Source organism: Panthera leo, chromosome D4 (assembly GCF_018350215.1).
Source record: "Panthera leo isolate Ple1 chromosome D4, P.leo_Ple1_pat1.1, whole genome shotgun sequence".
Classification (NCBI taxonomy): domain Eukaryota; kingdom Metazoa; phylum Chordata; class Mammalia; order Carnivora; family Felidae; genus Panthera; species Panthera leo.
Window position 1 is genome coordinate 83,500,321 of NC_056691.1, and position 15,857 is coordinate 83,516,177.

Below are 15,857 nucleotides of genomic sequence, written 5' to 3' on the forward strand. Positions count from 1 at the left end.
CCTGGTTGGCTTATTAAAGCCCACATGAGAGAAAGAAAAAGTCACCTGCAATTCTAAAAGTGGATCTCTGTGACTACCTACAGAAAGCTGAGTTATGGGCCTCCTCAGCAACTATAAATGGTCTGGATCCACAAGTGTCTGCTTTGGGACAGATATGGTTGGCACTTTATAAAGACCTTGTCACTAATCCTAATAACCCTACAGTCAATTTCAAAGTTACAGTATGGGAGTGGGGAGAGATTAAATCTAGGAAACATTATTTATAATGTTACTAACCGTGAAATTTGGGGCTTAACCTCTATGGGCTTCAGTTTTCACATCTGCAAAATGGAGAGGATAACAGAACACCTAATTCATAGCGTTATGGGGATAAACTGAGTTAATATATGTAAGGTGTTTAGAATATTATACATAAATGTTAGCTGCTATAATTATTAAATGTGAATACCAAAGTTCAGAGAAGTCAAGTGACAAAGTCACATAGCTGTGATCTTTGTTCTGCCACACTCGAGTCCATGCTCTTTCCCTCTCACACCATCTAACCAAAATCCTTCCTCTGTGTCAGACTACTACTGCCACTTCCAAAAAACAAAGCCCTCTAAATAGATATCAGTGGGGGGTTTCCCCCAGGTGGTTTATTATCCTGGTAAAAAGGGATTTTGGAGGAAGGACTGTAAGGCTAGAGAGGAAGTCTCCTGACAGGTTAGATTTCAAGAGTATAGCAAGAATATGGGAGAAAAAAATCTGTCTCAGTTATTAATTTTAGTAATTAAAACGATTTAACTCAATTGATGAAGAATGCATTTTAAAATTCCATCTGAAACTTGAAATAAAATCCAAGTCTTAAAATAAAAAAGACTTGTATCTTATGACTAAGCTGCAACCCCCAAAGAATACAAAAATGCTTTAAAAGGCACACTGTGTGAAACTCCAAGAACACCAAGATAATTACAGAGCTCTCAAGGAAGGAAACCTAAATATCTCATTGATCTTTCATTACCCACCAAGCTTCATCTTAAGTTCTGATCCAGTAAGTCCTTATTGTTATTCACATTGTTATGTGACATTTCTTCTGCCAGCAAACTCACTACAGAATGAGTTCTACATAGCAACTACCCTTAGGAGTAAATCCCTAACTCTTTAACAACATAGCAATTGACTTACACTAAAATGTTACTCACACTAGGAAAGGGTATTCTTAGACCAGAAGAGGAGATGCTTCTTCTATACCGGCTTTATTACCACATCCCTCAGTGAAAACCAGGTTAAAAGGCAAACCAATCTACAAAATAACATTACCAAAACCACAACTTCAGAAGACTCTGTGAAAGCCAAACTTATCTGAACAAACAAGCAAGTTATTCTTGGAAGTTTTAAAAAGCAAGATAGGATCTTTTTTATCCCATATAAATATGCCATTATTTTTACAGCAATGACTCTTATTAAGTATTTTTGTGTTGTAAGATTTATTTCCACAATTATAAATCTCCCTTTCATGAGGAAACAGGTTCTGTTGGAAATTTTCTACCACAAATTAACAGTTAAGCAACAGGTTTCATGTAGCAGGTAACAAAAGCCTGTCAGAGAACTCAGGGTGAACTAGGACACACTTCATTTAGTCAAGCAAAGAAAATTTAAAATGATAGGAACTCTTTCCATTTTTTTTTTCTTCTGTAGTCCCTTTGGAGGCGGGAGGGGGAGAGGAAAGGACAACCCAAAGTAACAAAGTACTAACAATAGTATCTTGTGAAGTCACCATTTTCTTACACATTAAATTCATTCACTTAGAATAAGGTTCTCATATTTTGGTCTGAGTGATTAGGACCCCTTTAACATTCTTAAAAGTTATCAAGGACCTCAAAGAGCTATTATTTATATGAGTTATATCTATCAATATTTATCATACTGTAAAACCATGAAATTTTTAAAATATCTATTCATCTAAAAGTAATAATAAACTTGTCACATGTTATATAAATGTTTTTACGAAAAATAACTATTTTACAACAAAACAAAAAATTTGGTAAGATTAGCATTGTTTTATATTTTTGGTAATCCCTCTTAACATCTGACTTAATTCTGGCAGCTAGATTCTCCTGTATGTGTCTACTTTCAGTATGTTGTGATAAACTGTTTTGGCAGAAAATCTGTTCTCATAGATTTATAATTGGAAAAGAAGAAGTATTTGCTTATTAAAATAACTATAGATATTTTTCTTTGATAATACACCAAGACTCAGTGAGTGGTAGATTCTTAATGGTTAGTTCAATGTGAAATATAAAACTGTATCAATGAACTCTGTGTACTTTGTCACATTAAAATCCATTGGTCTATTTGACATTTTCAACTGAACTTTTACCCCATGCACGATTTTTTTTTTTTAACATGATACATCAGTGATTTGGAAAATATTCCTTCACTGAAATACGATCTTCAAATTGTTAACAAATTTCATTGTACAGTATCAAAAAAAACCCTCACATATGTTAACAATATCACCATCAATTTCATCAGAAAAGGCATAAGTATTGGGTAGCTGTCAAGCTCAAAGTGGCAGATATGAGTTTTCCAAAATTCTAATTGTCATCTGGAAGTTCAAATTTTACTCACCAGCAACAAATACTCTCAGTTTTCCTCGACATAACAAATTCACTGTTCATTTTCCAAAAACATGTAATGCCAAGTACGTAGGTCCGAATAAACCTTGGTTTATCAATTGTTCTTTCAAGTGTAAATGGTGTTCCATGAAAAACAGCAGCTACTAGTTCAGTTCACAACTGCACAAGCACTTTTCCTTAAAACAACTACTCTATTTTGGCATGCAACAGAAATTCTTTGTGTGTACTTGCCTATTTGCCATTTCCTCAAATGGAATATCAAAAACATATGTACTCAAAGGTCGAGATTTAATAAAATTAATAATTTTTACCCCTTCAACAAAGACAGGCTTTGGTGAAATGGCTTTTTTTTTAAAAAAAAATACAAGTGCATGGAGGGGACAAACACAATAACTACTAGTGCAGTTTGGTGTCTTGATTTCTTCTAAGGCGCCAACAGTTTTTACCCACCATTGTTTCTCCGACTTCAGTACAAATGTTAATGTGGTGAAAAAAGCAAGTAATGTCCATATTATCATAAAAATAGTTTTGACTTCAAGAACCTCCTGAAAGGGTCTCAAGGACTCTCCCCAGGGATTCTTGAACCACACTTTGAAAACCAATGGTTTAGATATTATAGTAATAACATTTAAGGACTCAATGAATGGGAAGAAATTAAGTCTGAAACAAACATTCCAGTAATGAATGATCAACAAATGATGAATGACAGAAAACAATAAATCCATCTGAGTACCATTTCATTAATCATTTATAAATTTTAAAAGGCAAGAGATGAGAAAGCAGGATAGAGAGTAAGACTTCATAGAAGTGTTGTGTCTTTTCTTTTGTGAGAGAAAAACTAAATTGAATAAATTAGAGCTGTGATACAAACAACATTGCATTTGATCTATAAGGAGTTAACAAATGGTTAAAAAGATTGAATGTTTAATCCTTCCAAAATGACACAGCTTCAAGACTGAAATGAGTGCATGAGTTACAGAAAATTAATTTTTTAAATGAAAACTAGATATAGGTTAAGGCAGTTCCCTTCACTCAATCAGCCCATTCTTCATTTTGGCACAAATTTGTTACAGATATGTGCCCGAGTATTAAACTAGATGATAACACCTCTGTTTCCTTTGAACTCAAAGGAAATATCATAAGAAGTTTAAAAATTTGTTTAATGAATTATGTCCTTTTTTCAATCAGTGTTTTTAAAGGAGAAAATTAAGAACACAGAAATTCTGACACTACAGTGATGACTGAAAGAGCAAGCAGAACCCACCCTGAAGTATTTTTACAGACAGATCTAAAATTCCATACTATGAAATGTAAAAAGTTGCAAATAAAAGTGGAGGCTATCCACCTCTTCCACATGACGAATTTAGTTGTGTACTTCTCTCAAAATTATGATTCTTAAGTATATTTTAAAATGAATTATAAATTGTTTCCAACACAAACCATTGTTCAAGCAAATATCTATGGTTAATACAAATACATCCTATGCTAATATCACAGCTACAGTTCCAGTGTGTTTATTACTCAATACCCTCGATCACTATTAAGAAGTTCTCTTTATAATTTTCCCTTTGACAAAGTCACTATTCTGGTCCAAACCACCCACAGAGTGTACCTTCAAATCAAATGCTCGGATTTGTTTCCGGAATACATTACATGTCACTGCCTAGGGAATTGGTTTTGGAAACATTACACTTGCCAGCTGACTTATCAACAGTGCCCATTGAATTGACACCAATTTAAAGGCAAGAATCCCTCTAGAAAATAGAAAAATATGCTACTACTGCCATCTGTGGTTTATGCTTGAATAGCTTCTCTGGTATAAACAAACTGAAGGGTGTACAATCTGCAATTAGGATCCAAAAATCTCTTTATTTGAATATATTTTTTAAAGTTAACTCTTATTATAACACATTGTAGAGTTTATTTAGTATATGACTGAAGAATTTCTGATTCATTATTTGGAATTATATAATTCTGATGGTTTAGAAACCACAAACTACCTTGAATGAAAATTTTTCCATTGCATAAAGGCTCCTTTCCCCCAAACATCCATTCCTAACGAAATTCAAAGCACTGGAATGCCTCCTGTGAATTTATAATTAGGATAATTTCCCTTCTGAAATACTGATTATCAGTATTAAAACAACCCCAAAATTTTTAAAGAAGTGTATTCGTTAAGGAAATCCAAGAATTTTCTATTTAGACATGAGTTTGCTCCATTCAATATAAATTTTGAAGATTCAATTATTCCTGTAATTTTTTTTAAGAACAAAAATTCAAAAATGCAAGTGAAGCCTCAAAGCAGGCTATTTTCACGACTTATTTTCTCTCAGTTTGCTTTCTCAAATGACAACCACTGTAGCTTAGGGATCAAAAGATTTGGTGCAGCTGGGGGTGGGGAAAAAAGCAATTCAGCTCCCCAGCAGCCAGCTGAGGAAATCCTGGTTTGCTCCCCAACTAAATCACTGTTAATTAGAATTACCAGGTTACACAGTAAAGTCTTATTTAAATAGTCATAACTAGCAAAAAAAAAAAAAAAAAAAAAATGTTTTCTTGAGAAGCTGTTCTACACAGGCTGCTGTTGAACAGCAGGTAATAAGGACAAAATAAAGTCGGAAGCATTTTATTCTCTCAAAGTTCTCTCGTTTACAATTAATTTTAAATCACACTGAAAAGCAAGTTAGACATCTCACCATGTCTTTCTTCTAATTTTCCATGATCTATAGTCTAATAGCCTTATCCTTTGCATACAGACAAGCCATGTTGGAAAACAAGTAATAAATAGAATACTGGACTTGATTCTCAGAATACTGTGTTATCAAAATTATATCCAAAGGTTTTTTTTTTTTTTTTTTTTTAAGATTAAACTCAGATAAATCTGAAACTATGGCTCTAACAGGGGCTGAACACCCGAAAAAAAAAAAAAAAAAATCACCTGCTCAGCACTTCTTGCTGACTTTAATAATTCTGGTATTTCTGAACTCTAGCTATCAATCAGAGGCATCCATAAACCCTTAAGAAATTACCTGAGCTAGAAAAATGTTGTCCTTAAAAATGTAAAAGTTTGAAACAAAATGCGTTCTTTTATAATGTCTTGGTTTGGGAAATACTTTCAAAGCAATGAAAATTTAAGTATTTTAAATCTTTACTTGTATGGGCATATTCAGTAGCTACCTTCTGTTCAAAACTGTTTCCAGGACATTTTGTAGTAATGCAAGTTTTGTTTATCTGTTGATTCAGAATTTTAATTTTTCTATGACCCTTTTTCACATATAAAGTGATTGGTTCACACAAAATAAAGCATTTTTATGGTACTACTTTAAAAGAACAGATTTGACCAACAACATAGAATTTGTTCTTAAAAGCCATCTTCTCAAAAACTTTCAACCTAATTATATACATGTAAATACTTAGAAAGTATCCTTTAACTTGGCTACAACACAAAAGTAAATAGCCAAAAATTATGAGAAGGCCCCCAAGATCTAGATGAGCTTGTTGAAAACGAAGTCTCCTGATTTGGAAGAAGCTATCCTGGCTTTTGAAATTCTGAAGCCAGAAGTTGTGATCTCAACACAATTCATTAATGGACCAATTTATTCAACAAAAACCAATAAATATCTACCTAGTTATAAAAACCAAGTGATGGTATCTTAATACAAGATGAAACATACACAGCCCCAGGCCCCCAAACTCCCAAACATCATTAGCAATTTAAAGCGAACTTGCACAACAAGCACTACAAGTGTTATAAGAAACTTTTTATCAGTATAGTAGCAGTTGGCATTTCTACCCTCCACTAACCTAAAAATAGGTTATTTTAACCTAAGGCTTATTTTTCACCTTAGCCCCACAACGCCAGGAAAAAGGAGGAAAGTTATAAACTAAGAAATTATGAATAAAATATGGAAATGTAGGATTTGGGCGTAGTTGAGGAAATCTACCAGGTTTTTTTTTTCTTTCATTATCCTCTCCATCTAACTCCCTTTCACATGCTAACACATGCCATACACACACACCACATACCTTTTTCCTATGGAATTCAGAATAATTTACAAATTAGGAAGCATGTCACGATCGTATTTTCATTACAAGGAGCAGAAATGCTCACAAAGAATTTGATGGGTGGTAAATATGAGATCAGAAATGTGGTCATCTCACACCTCAGCTGCTCAAAATCACCAGTGAATCTGTTCATTGTTGCCTTTCAGTGTTCTTTGGAGGTCACGAACTTAATACAAAATACCTGTGTGCCACTTGTACTAAGCAACAGTACCAGAGTATGTTGTTGCTTTTTTTTTTTAATGAAAGTAGAAAATTCGGAGGGGACTCCTAATTAACTTTTAAAGTCACAGAACTGAAAAATTAAACTGTCATGGAAAAAATCTGATATTTTCAGGGATAAACATTTGCATGGCATGGTCATACCAGGAAAAAAGCATTAAGTTATTTAGCGAACTTCTCCCCATTTCCTCTGAAGTGTAGTTACAGAAAACATGCTTTTAATTACTGATTAATGGCTTATAACCTTCCTTTACTTGGAATATCTAAAAGATTACTACCTCATTCTGTTAAAATATAACAAATATTCAGCACATACTTCCCCAAATCTTTTGTCTCCCTTTGAAACCCCAAAAGGAGAGTCCCTCTATCATGACTGAACGAGTTCATGTTTGTTATGAAAACCTACAGCAACAACTGAAAATATCTAGCGCAGTCAGCACATGAAATTCCTGAAAGGGTGATGGTGCATCAAAAGGCTAGCAACTCTGTTCCGATAGAATAATAAAAAACATCTAAAGGACTGTAAATTCAGCATCAATGGCGTTTCCGGCAGGAAAGCATTTCTAAAATTCCACCCCCAGTTTAGTTCTTCAGGACACAAACCAAAAGACTTCCTATCTAAACAGCGATCTATTACAGATATTTCATACAAAATGTAAATCAGTCATTAGGATACAGAGCCAGAAGAATTCATTTTCTCTGTTTAGAACTTAAGCAGTTTCACTTACTTTTGGAGAAAAATATTAGGAAGTATAAAAGGAAGAAACAAGTTCCCACCATGCCAAAGATAAACTTTCTTTTTTATTTTTTCTATTTTGGTAATTCTTCTGGGAGCATGTTAAATTATAATCGCAAGAGATAATGAACATAAATTGTAAAACAGTACACAATGCTGGTTTTTACACTAAAATATCCCACAACAGTCAACATTTCATGTATTTTAAGCCCAAACTGTCCAAAGTCCCCACTGTGTTTTCAACAAAAAGGAAATATTTATAGCACTAAATTGAACTGATGTAAAATATTAAAGCCACCTTGGCCTAAATGGAATGCTCGATAAGAGTCTTTAAAATGGTTCTGACCAATTGAGGAAATGAGACTATGAATGGGAAATCTGATTAAGAGTTAAAATTACCAACGAGTTCTTTAAAATGTACTAATGAATAATTAATAGCAAATGCAGTTCCTAGGTTTCCCTTACAACATTCTCAAGCAGAATTGAAAGTAATGTCTGTAGTAAAATCAATCATCTACATGTTAACGCACAGGTGGGTACAGGAAGTACACACACATACAAAGACATTATGAAAATGGATACACTTAATACGGGCTATAAGATAGATGTAGCTTAGGTAAAAGTGCAGCGTGGTAAATTTTAGATCAGGATTTACAACATCCATACATAAATACCAAAACAAATCTCCACTTTAAAAGCTTAAAGAAATCAAAAGCATTAAAGAAATCCTTTGTTCCTATGATACTGTCGTCTTCTACCCTCAATGGATTCCAGCCTCCTCCTTTGTGACACGGGATTTTATTGATCTCAAAACATGTTCACATTCAGAAATTATTCTCCAAAGACACCTCATGGGACTGCCAGCCACCTAGATGGCACACATCACATACAGCCTAAAAAAGGACAAGAGTTTTTAAAAACATACCACTATTTGGTCAGCACATCAAGTGAAGTTAACCAGGCTCTTTTCTAAACAGACTTTTAACTGGTAAAAACACCAGATCTACTAAACTGGCAGTAGCAAATGCTTGATGAGTCAATAAATACATGAACGCGCAGATTCACCCCAAAATCTCTCCTTCTGCAGTTCCTCATTCATTCGCCTAACTGACCTATTTTCGGGATACTTTCCTCACACCTGCCAGGTCACTGTCCTGATTGAGAAGCTTCTTGCTGAAGCAATTAATTTTTAGTGCCTCCTAACTGTCCCGGGTGTTTGCATTCAATTTGAAATCTGTTACTTGTTAGACACTGTTCGGTCCTAGATCTTTCAGAGAATTGCGAGTTTATGGCGCAGAGAGGGGAGGAGGCGCGGATCTCCGAGAGCCTGCCCTTTATTCGGAAATGAGGAAGATGTGAAAGGTGGAAGGCAGGGCAAATAAATAAATAAATCGGGTTTGCAGCCGGAGCGTTTGCCGGCCGGTACGAGCACCCTTTGTAATGCAGGCCTCCCGGGGCTATCGCCTGCGCTAATTGCTCCAGGGCGCTTTCCAAGTTCAAAAGTTCACCTTTTACGACCTCACAAAAGCTCCTTACACGTTACCAATAAAAACATTCCGCGGCAAACACCGAAGGGGAAAATATCAAACAGATACAAATAAAACACCCTGAGGAAGGAGGGAGCCGGGGGGAGGAGGGCGAGTCAGCCGGGAGGAACCCAAGGACTTGGCCCGGACGTGGGGGCAGGGGAGAGCGGGAGGAAGGGCCGGGCCAGGTGAGGAATTCTCAGCGCCTGGGTCCGGGACCGCGAAAGGGAAAAGGAGAGCTGAGCTCGGGCAGGCGCGGACCGGGGCAGGCGCGGACCGGGACGGGCCGGTGGAAGAGAGGAAAGAGGCAGGTGTCCCGAGCGCCTGGCCGGGCCACAGATCTAAACCAGCAGAGAAAAGGGCTGAGCAGGAGCGGAGGAATGGGGTGTGGAGCAGGCACCGAGAGGTCCGAAAAGGAACCGCTGAGCGGGTAGCTAACCAACTGGGGGGTCGGGGCAGAGGTGGAGGCTCGCGGAGCTTACGGGGGTGGCACGGGAGGCCCGGGACAACATAGGAGCAGGAAAGCGGCTTCCAGAAAGGTGAGGGCACAGAGAACGACGGGGACGAGGGTGTGGCGTCCGCGGAGGGAGGGGGCACCCGCGTGGGAGAAGGCCGGGGCGGGGGGGAGGGGAGCGCGCTGAAGGGACCCTCTGGGGGGAGGAAGGGGACGCTCTGAGCATAGGGGACCCGAGGGGGAGGGGAAGCCCCCACTGACGAGACGCGAGGTGGGGGGCCAGGGAGGATCTGCACTGTAGGGACCCAGGGAAGGGGAGGGCTCGGAGCTGAGGGGACCTGGGGGGAGGGAGGAGGATTCGCGCACAGGGGACGGGGGGAGGGGAGGCCTGTGCTGAGGGGACAGAAGGGAGGGGGAAACGAAGGTCCAGGTTGAAGGAACCGGGCAGGGGGAGGGTCCGCGCTAAGGGGAACGGGGAAGGAGGGGGAGGGTCCACAGAGTAGGACGGGGGAGGAGAGGGAGGGTCCGCGCTGAGGGGACCGGGGTGAAGGTCCACGCCGAGGAGACCCAGAGCCGCTGCGGCTTCCCAAAAAGTCGGCCGAGAGGGGGGGAAACCCCCGGGGCAAGGGACAGGCAGTCGGTTCTTCCTGGGCCCAGGCTCCACACGCCCCTCACCCACCGTTGCGCGGCGGCGGAGGGAGCGCGGCGGGCGGCTCCAGGAACCCCGCCGAGCCCCCGCCGCCTCCCCCTCCGCTAGGCGGCCGTTCGTCCCGCTCCATGCGGTGGTGCTCAGGGCCCGCGCTCGGTTCGCTGCTCCGCCATGACCGGCGCCCTCGTTCTCGTCGTCGTCGTCCGCCGGGGGGAGGGGGCTGTCAGGGGCCGGCGGGCTCCCGGCCGCGGCGCTCTCTGGGCCCCGAGCCGCCCGGCTCCGCGCCCCTCCGCGCCGCGCCCCCTCAGCACTGGCCAGCTCCCTCCCCCGACGTCACGCGCCGCTGCCACGCACGGTCCTGCGGAGCACGCTGGGAATTGAAGTCCGCCGGGCGAGGCCGGCCACGCGGGACCCCACCAACTAAAGGGGTGGGAGTAAGGATAAGCAGCTCTGAGAAGTGAAGGCCAAGGCCTGTCAATATCTCGAACTATGATAAAAACTTCCGGTAAAAATTTAACAAACATTACTTCAGGGCCTTCTCTTTATTTGATTTTTCCATGATTAACGATCCCTACGATTCCCCGTCTCCCCCCGCCTCGACAATGAGTCTTCCCAAGGGGCGGATCGCGAAGGAGCTGGGCGAGCACGTGCAATGAAGCCCAGCCCTGTGGGCGGGGCTTAGAGGGGGCGGAATTTAGAGGTATTCACGAGGGACTTCCTTCGCGGCTTCGGGACAAATTGGACCAGAGATTAAAGGGATGGAGTTTAACTCCAGGTGACTACGTTCGTATGCAAATAGGATCTATAAAACTCTGCTTTCCGGGGTACTCTTAAAAGCCTTTACCTCCGGGTGGGCGGGAAGGACTACGGTTTCTCTTCCTCCTCTCTAATTTTCTCCCTGCCCAACCGAATGGCAAACGAAGCTCCACACCATTGATGCCATTAAACTCTCAGACTCTTGACTCCTAGTGTCTTGAAGCCCACCGTTTGAGAAACTCCTTACCCAACGTTGTTCGCCTTCCCTTCTCCTCGGTTACCGTCTGTAAAATGGGGTTAGAAGAGGGACGAGGCCCAATCGGAAGGTCCTAAGCCCCCACCCCCACCGGCTTCCTGCCTCAGTTTCCCAGAGCAAAATGCCGGATTTTGCGGTCTCCCTGCTCTCGGCTGAGTACCTTCTGCAGCCACCAGGTGGCGCGAGGCCACCAGCCTCTAGGCCTGCCCAGGCGTCGACCTTCAGCGACCCTGTCAGGGAAGGACCCATCGTGGCTGCCGCCCCAGGTCTAAGCCCTACCTGACCTGCTTGAAGACAAAGAACGAGAACTCTGGTGCTTTGCCCGCCTCCACTCTGCCGGGTCATGCCACAGCTTCCTCATGGCTGCCTCTTCCTCATCACTCCCCTAGTCCCGCCCTACCAATCCTGGCTCATCTGTCAATCCTTGCTTAATTTTTTTTTTTTTTTTTTTTGAATCCTTATCCTGGCATTTGCACCCCTGCCTGGTCTGACCCCTGTCCACATTTCTCATCACACACCTTCCCTCACCTGCTACACAGGATGCTTTGCAAGGCTTCCTTGCAATTTGAAGGTGGCTGTTCCTTACCAACATTGGTTAATCCGTATTGTATCTTTAATCTGTGCTGGCCACTGTTTAGTTTACGTTAACACTGTCTTGTCTAAACCTTACACCTGCTCTATGAGGTAGCTCTGATATTGTCCCTATGATACAATGTTGAAGTCACCCAGCAGTGATGGGGATTCCAAACCCAAACTTGGCTCCTTCAAGCTGGCTTCACCCAACGCGGTCCCAAACTCCTATTCATCTTTCAAGATCCTGTTCAAATATATCCTCAGGGACACTTTTTAAAATACTTCCCACCAGGAGACATCTAGATCTCCTCTGTGTTTCCTTACAGCTTTATTGAGCTAATTGCTTTCCTACCACCATTCCCCAGCCCCAGAGGGAGAGGAAAGCCTTAGTGTGGTGGTGGTGTGAGGGGGGGGGGGGGGGGGGGGGGGGCAGAGGTCCTCTGGGTCATACCCTCAGCTCTGGGTTCTAAAATGTGTCAGGACCACATGGTTTTCCTAGGCCTTCCAGAACTTCCCTTTCTATCACAGGCCTCTGGAGGTAGTGAGTTCACCTTCCCTGGAGATCCAATCAGAGGCTAAGTGGCACTGCAGAAACCTCCTGAAAGCCAGGGGTTTCAGTGGTGGACAGATTCTAAGTTGACCCTCAAAGATGGGGAAAAACTTCAGCCAAAAACTTAGCCCTTGGAAGCAACATCCTCCTCCTTCAGACTCCAGCTTTGTTGTCACTTCCTCCTAAAAGCTTTTCTGGATATGACTAGTCAAATCCCTTTATTCTCTCATCATTATAACCCCAGCTGCTAAGCACAGAGCCTAGACATAGTAGACACTGAATAAATAATTGCTGACTGGGTAAAAGGATGAATAAGACAAATCTGACTTTTCTACTTAGTAACTGTGACCTTGGGTGTGTTACATCTAATCCTCAAAGTCCTGGTTTCTCAGGGGGAGGGAGGGAATAGACATAGTTGCTACCTCACAGGATTGTTATGAGAATTAAATAATATGATGCATGCAGGGGCGCCTGGGTGGCTCTGAGAGTTAAGCGTCCAACTCTGATCTGAGATCAGGTCTTGATCTCAGGGTCATGAATTCAAGCCCCACGTTGGACTCTCCTGGGCGTAAAGCCTACTTAAAAAAATATATGGGGTTACTGGATGGCTCAGTCGGTTAAGTGTCCAACTTCAACTCAGGTCATGATCTCACCATTCGTGAGTTTGAGCCCCGCATCCAGCTCTGTGCTGCCAGCTCAGAGCCTGGAGCCTGCTTCAGATTCTGTATCTCTCTCTCTGCTTCCCACCCACCCCCCACCCCACCCCCCCGCACTCTGGCACTCTCTCTCTCTCAAAAATAAACACTTAAAAATTTTTTTAATAAAAGTAATGAGGCATGCAAAGCAATTAATATTAGGCCTAACCTAATAAATAGAACCTGTTACTACTGTTAAAGAGCTATCCTGGGGCACCTGCATGGCTCAGTTGGTTGAGCATCCAACTTCAGCCTAGGTCATGATCTCGTTCCTGAGTTTGAGCCCTGCATCGGACTCTGTGCTGACAGCTCAGGGCCTGGAACCTGTTTCAGATTCTCTCTCTCTCTCTCTCTCTCTCTCTCTCTCTCTTTCTCTCTCTCTCTACCCCTTCCCCACTCATGCTCTGTTTCTCTCTCAATAAATAAAAACATTTAAAAAAAAAATTTTTTTAAAGAGCTATCCTAATGCCCAGTTACCTGTCTTCTGAAAATACTCCTTGGGAGGAGTCAGCTACCATGAAACTGAGAAAGGTGAGGGAAATGACAATGTACTGAGACGCAGCCACTGTCTTAAACATACAGGGTCCTATGAGGTAGGACCTGTATGGGATGCTTTCCCTACAGTGTCTGCCCTCTCCCCCCAACAATCCTGGGAAGTCAGTACTTTCCCTCAATTTACAAATGAGAAAACAGGCTCAGAAAGACATGGAAAAAACTCCCATCACCACAGGCCTCCTGACAGAAGAACTAGAAAGGAAAGTATCCAAGGATAAGGAGGGATCTTCAGGAGAGTGGTCCTGAGGCCAGAGGCAGACAGACAAACAGGATGAACAGGACAAGACAAGGATACAGCTAAGGACAAGGCAGGTATGAGCCCCATTGTGGGCGCTTTCACCTCCACCCTGTGCTGGTGGAGACTAATCAGATCAAGTAACCACACAAACCCACATGTGCACATAAGTTCTACAACTGAGAACACACTTAGAAGTTCCTTGTGCTGTGGGAATACGTCGCACGGTTCATTTTGGTTGGCGGTGATGATCAGGGGAGGCTTTCTGGGATAAGGAGCATTGAAATAAGAGGAATGAGGAAGAGTGAGTGAGATTGAGCAGAGAGTTTCAGGAGGAAAGAGCATATGCAAAGGCCCCAAGGCCAAGTGAGAACTTAGAGAATCTATTGTGACTGGAGCCTGCTGAGGGACAGGGGGTAGGACCGAAAGGGTGAAAAAGAGGAAACAGAGACCATGGGGCCATACTGTGGGACAGCCAGCAGGGGGCGGAGTTGGGGGAGGTGGACAGTGTCCTTTTTCTTCCAGAGCCTAGCCAGAGTCAGAGCCAGGCTGCATGGGGAGAAAGGTCTGAGAAAGGGAACCCCTGCCTGGTTCTGTTTATTTTAAGTACATTTTGTCTATTACTTGAATAGATAGGACACACATTACAAAAATCCCAGATGCAAAGAAGTATTCAATGAAAAGTAAACCTTTCTCCTTACTGATTCCCAACAACTGTTTTCCCTCCTGAGCAATAACCACCATAATGATTTATTGTGTGTCCATTCACAGTCTATGCACATAAGAACGCACATACCACATTTATTTTTTTATACTAATCTAGCCCTGATTTTGACATGTCCCCAGATCTCTAGTTATGAAAGAGGCTAATTTGTACTGAACACCTGAAGCATGTGACTCGTTAATGCAGCTCAGAGTTAGGGAGCACCAGACCTTGTGCTAGGTCAGTTGTTCTTCAAACTATAAGTCCCTTAGAGGGCTTGTTAAAACACAGATTGCTGGGCCCCATCCCTAGAGTTTCTGCTTCCTTAGATCTGGGGTAGGGCCTGAGAATTTGCATTTCTAAGTTCCCAGGTGATGCTGAGGCTGCTAGTCCTGGAACCACACTTTGAGACCACTCAACTAGCTACTCATGCACAAGGTATGTGCACAGTTGACTTCTCTCCCACAAGGAAAGGCGTAAAGATCACAAGGAAACACACACATCAACTAGAACGTTTCATGTGGGATGAATTCTATGAAGAAAATGAAGAGGGGGAAGGGTTATGCATCAGGGAGAAGTGCTTGAGAGTAGCATTTGGGGTACATATAAGGGTCCTTTTTGAGCAGTTAAAGTTTACAAGGGCAGATAAATAGACACACAAGTGGAACTGTCTTGGATCAGGGGAGGGTCACCTACGGAGGCAGCGTGGAGAGGAAAGAGGTGTCTGGTATCCCGGAGTGCGCAGAGGTGCAAGGAAAAGCAAAAGTGCCTGAGAAAGAGCCCCGTTCGAGGTTATACGGGGAATCCGAAAGAAACCGAGAGAGGAGAGAGTTTGGGAAGGAGGCATGATCAAGAGCCATCGATCCTGGGAGGTTAGAGGTGCCGCCTTAGGTGCGGTGACAGGAGGTCCCGAGGACCTCAACTAGCCATCTCCCGAGCCAGACCGACAAGCGCTGGAGCGAGAGGAGGGCAGGGAACCTGAGGCGGGGCGACCAGAGGCGGCTCCTTGGGAGTTTTGCTGCCTAGGAATCAGAGAAATGAGCACTCCCTCTTGAGGATGGGGAAAAGGAAGGCTGTTTAAAAGGCAGAAGCTACTGGGGGTCTACGGGAGGGATCACGGAGGGAAAAGGAAAAGAAACAACGGGAGAGAGAGGTCTGAGTCGTGAGATGGGTAGAGGTGGCGGGGTCTGGGTATTTGGAGAGCTGAAAAGCTCACCTGCTCTGGAAACATCACTCATCTGAACTGCACAACCACTCCAAAAGGAAAGCA

At 42.6% G+C, this 15,857-nt stretch overlaps 1 protein-coding gene across 3 annotated transcripts in view; it reads right to left on the reverse strand.

The window, feature by feature from the left end:
* NR6A1 (nuclear receptor subfamily 6 group A member 1) overlaps positions 1 to 10,541 on the reverse strand; it is a 225,550-nt gene extending 215,009 nt beyond the window's left edge. For 2 of the 3 annotated variants that reach the window (XM_042911848.1, XM_042911847.1), the window contains exon 1: positions 10,295 to 10,538. In XM_042911848.1, coding sequence (XP_042767782.1) covers positions 10,295 to 10,394 — 100 coding nt within the window. In that variant the 5' untranslated portion in view covers positions 10,395 to 10,538. Of the gene's footprint in view, positions 1 to 10,294 lie in introns of all 3 variants that reach the window. The other variant, XM_042911846.1, reaches the window with a different exon arrangement.
* Between the last annotated feature and the right edge of the window lie 5,316 nt (positions 10,542 to 15,857).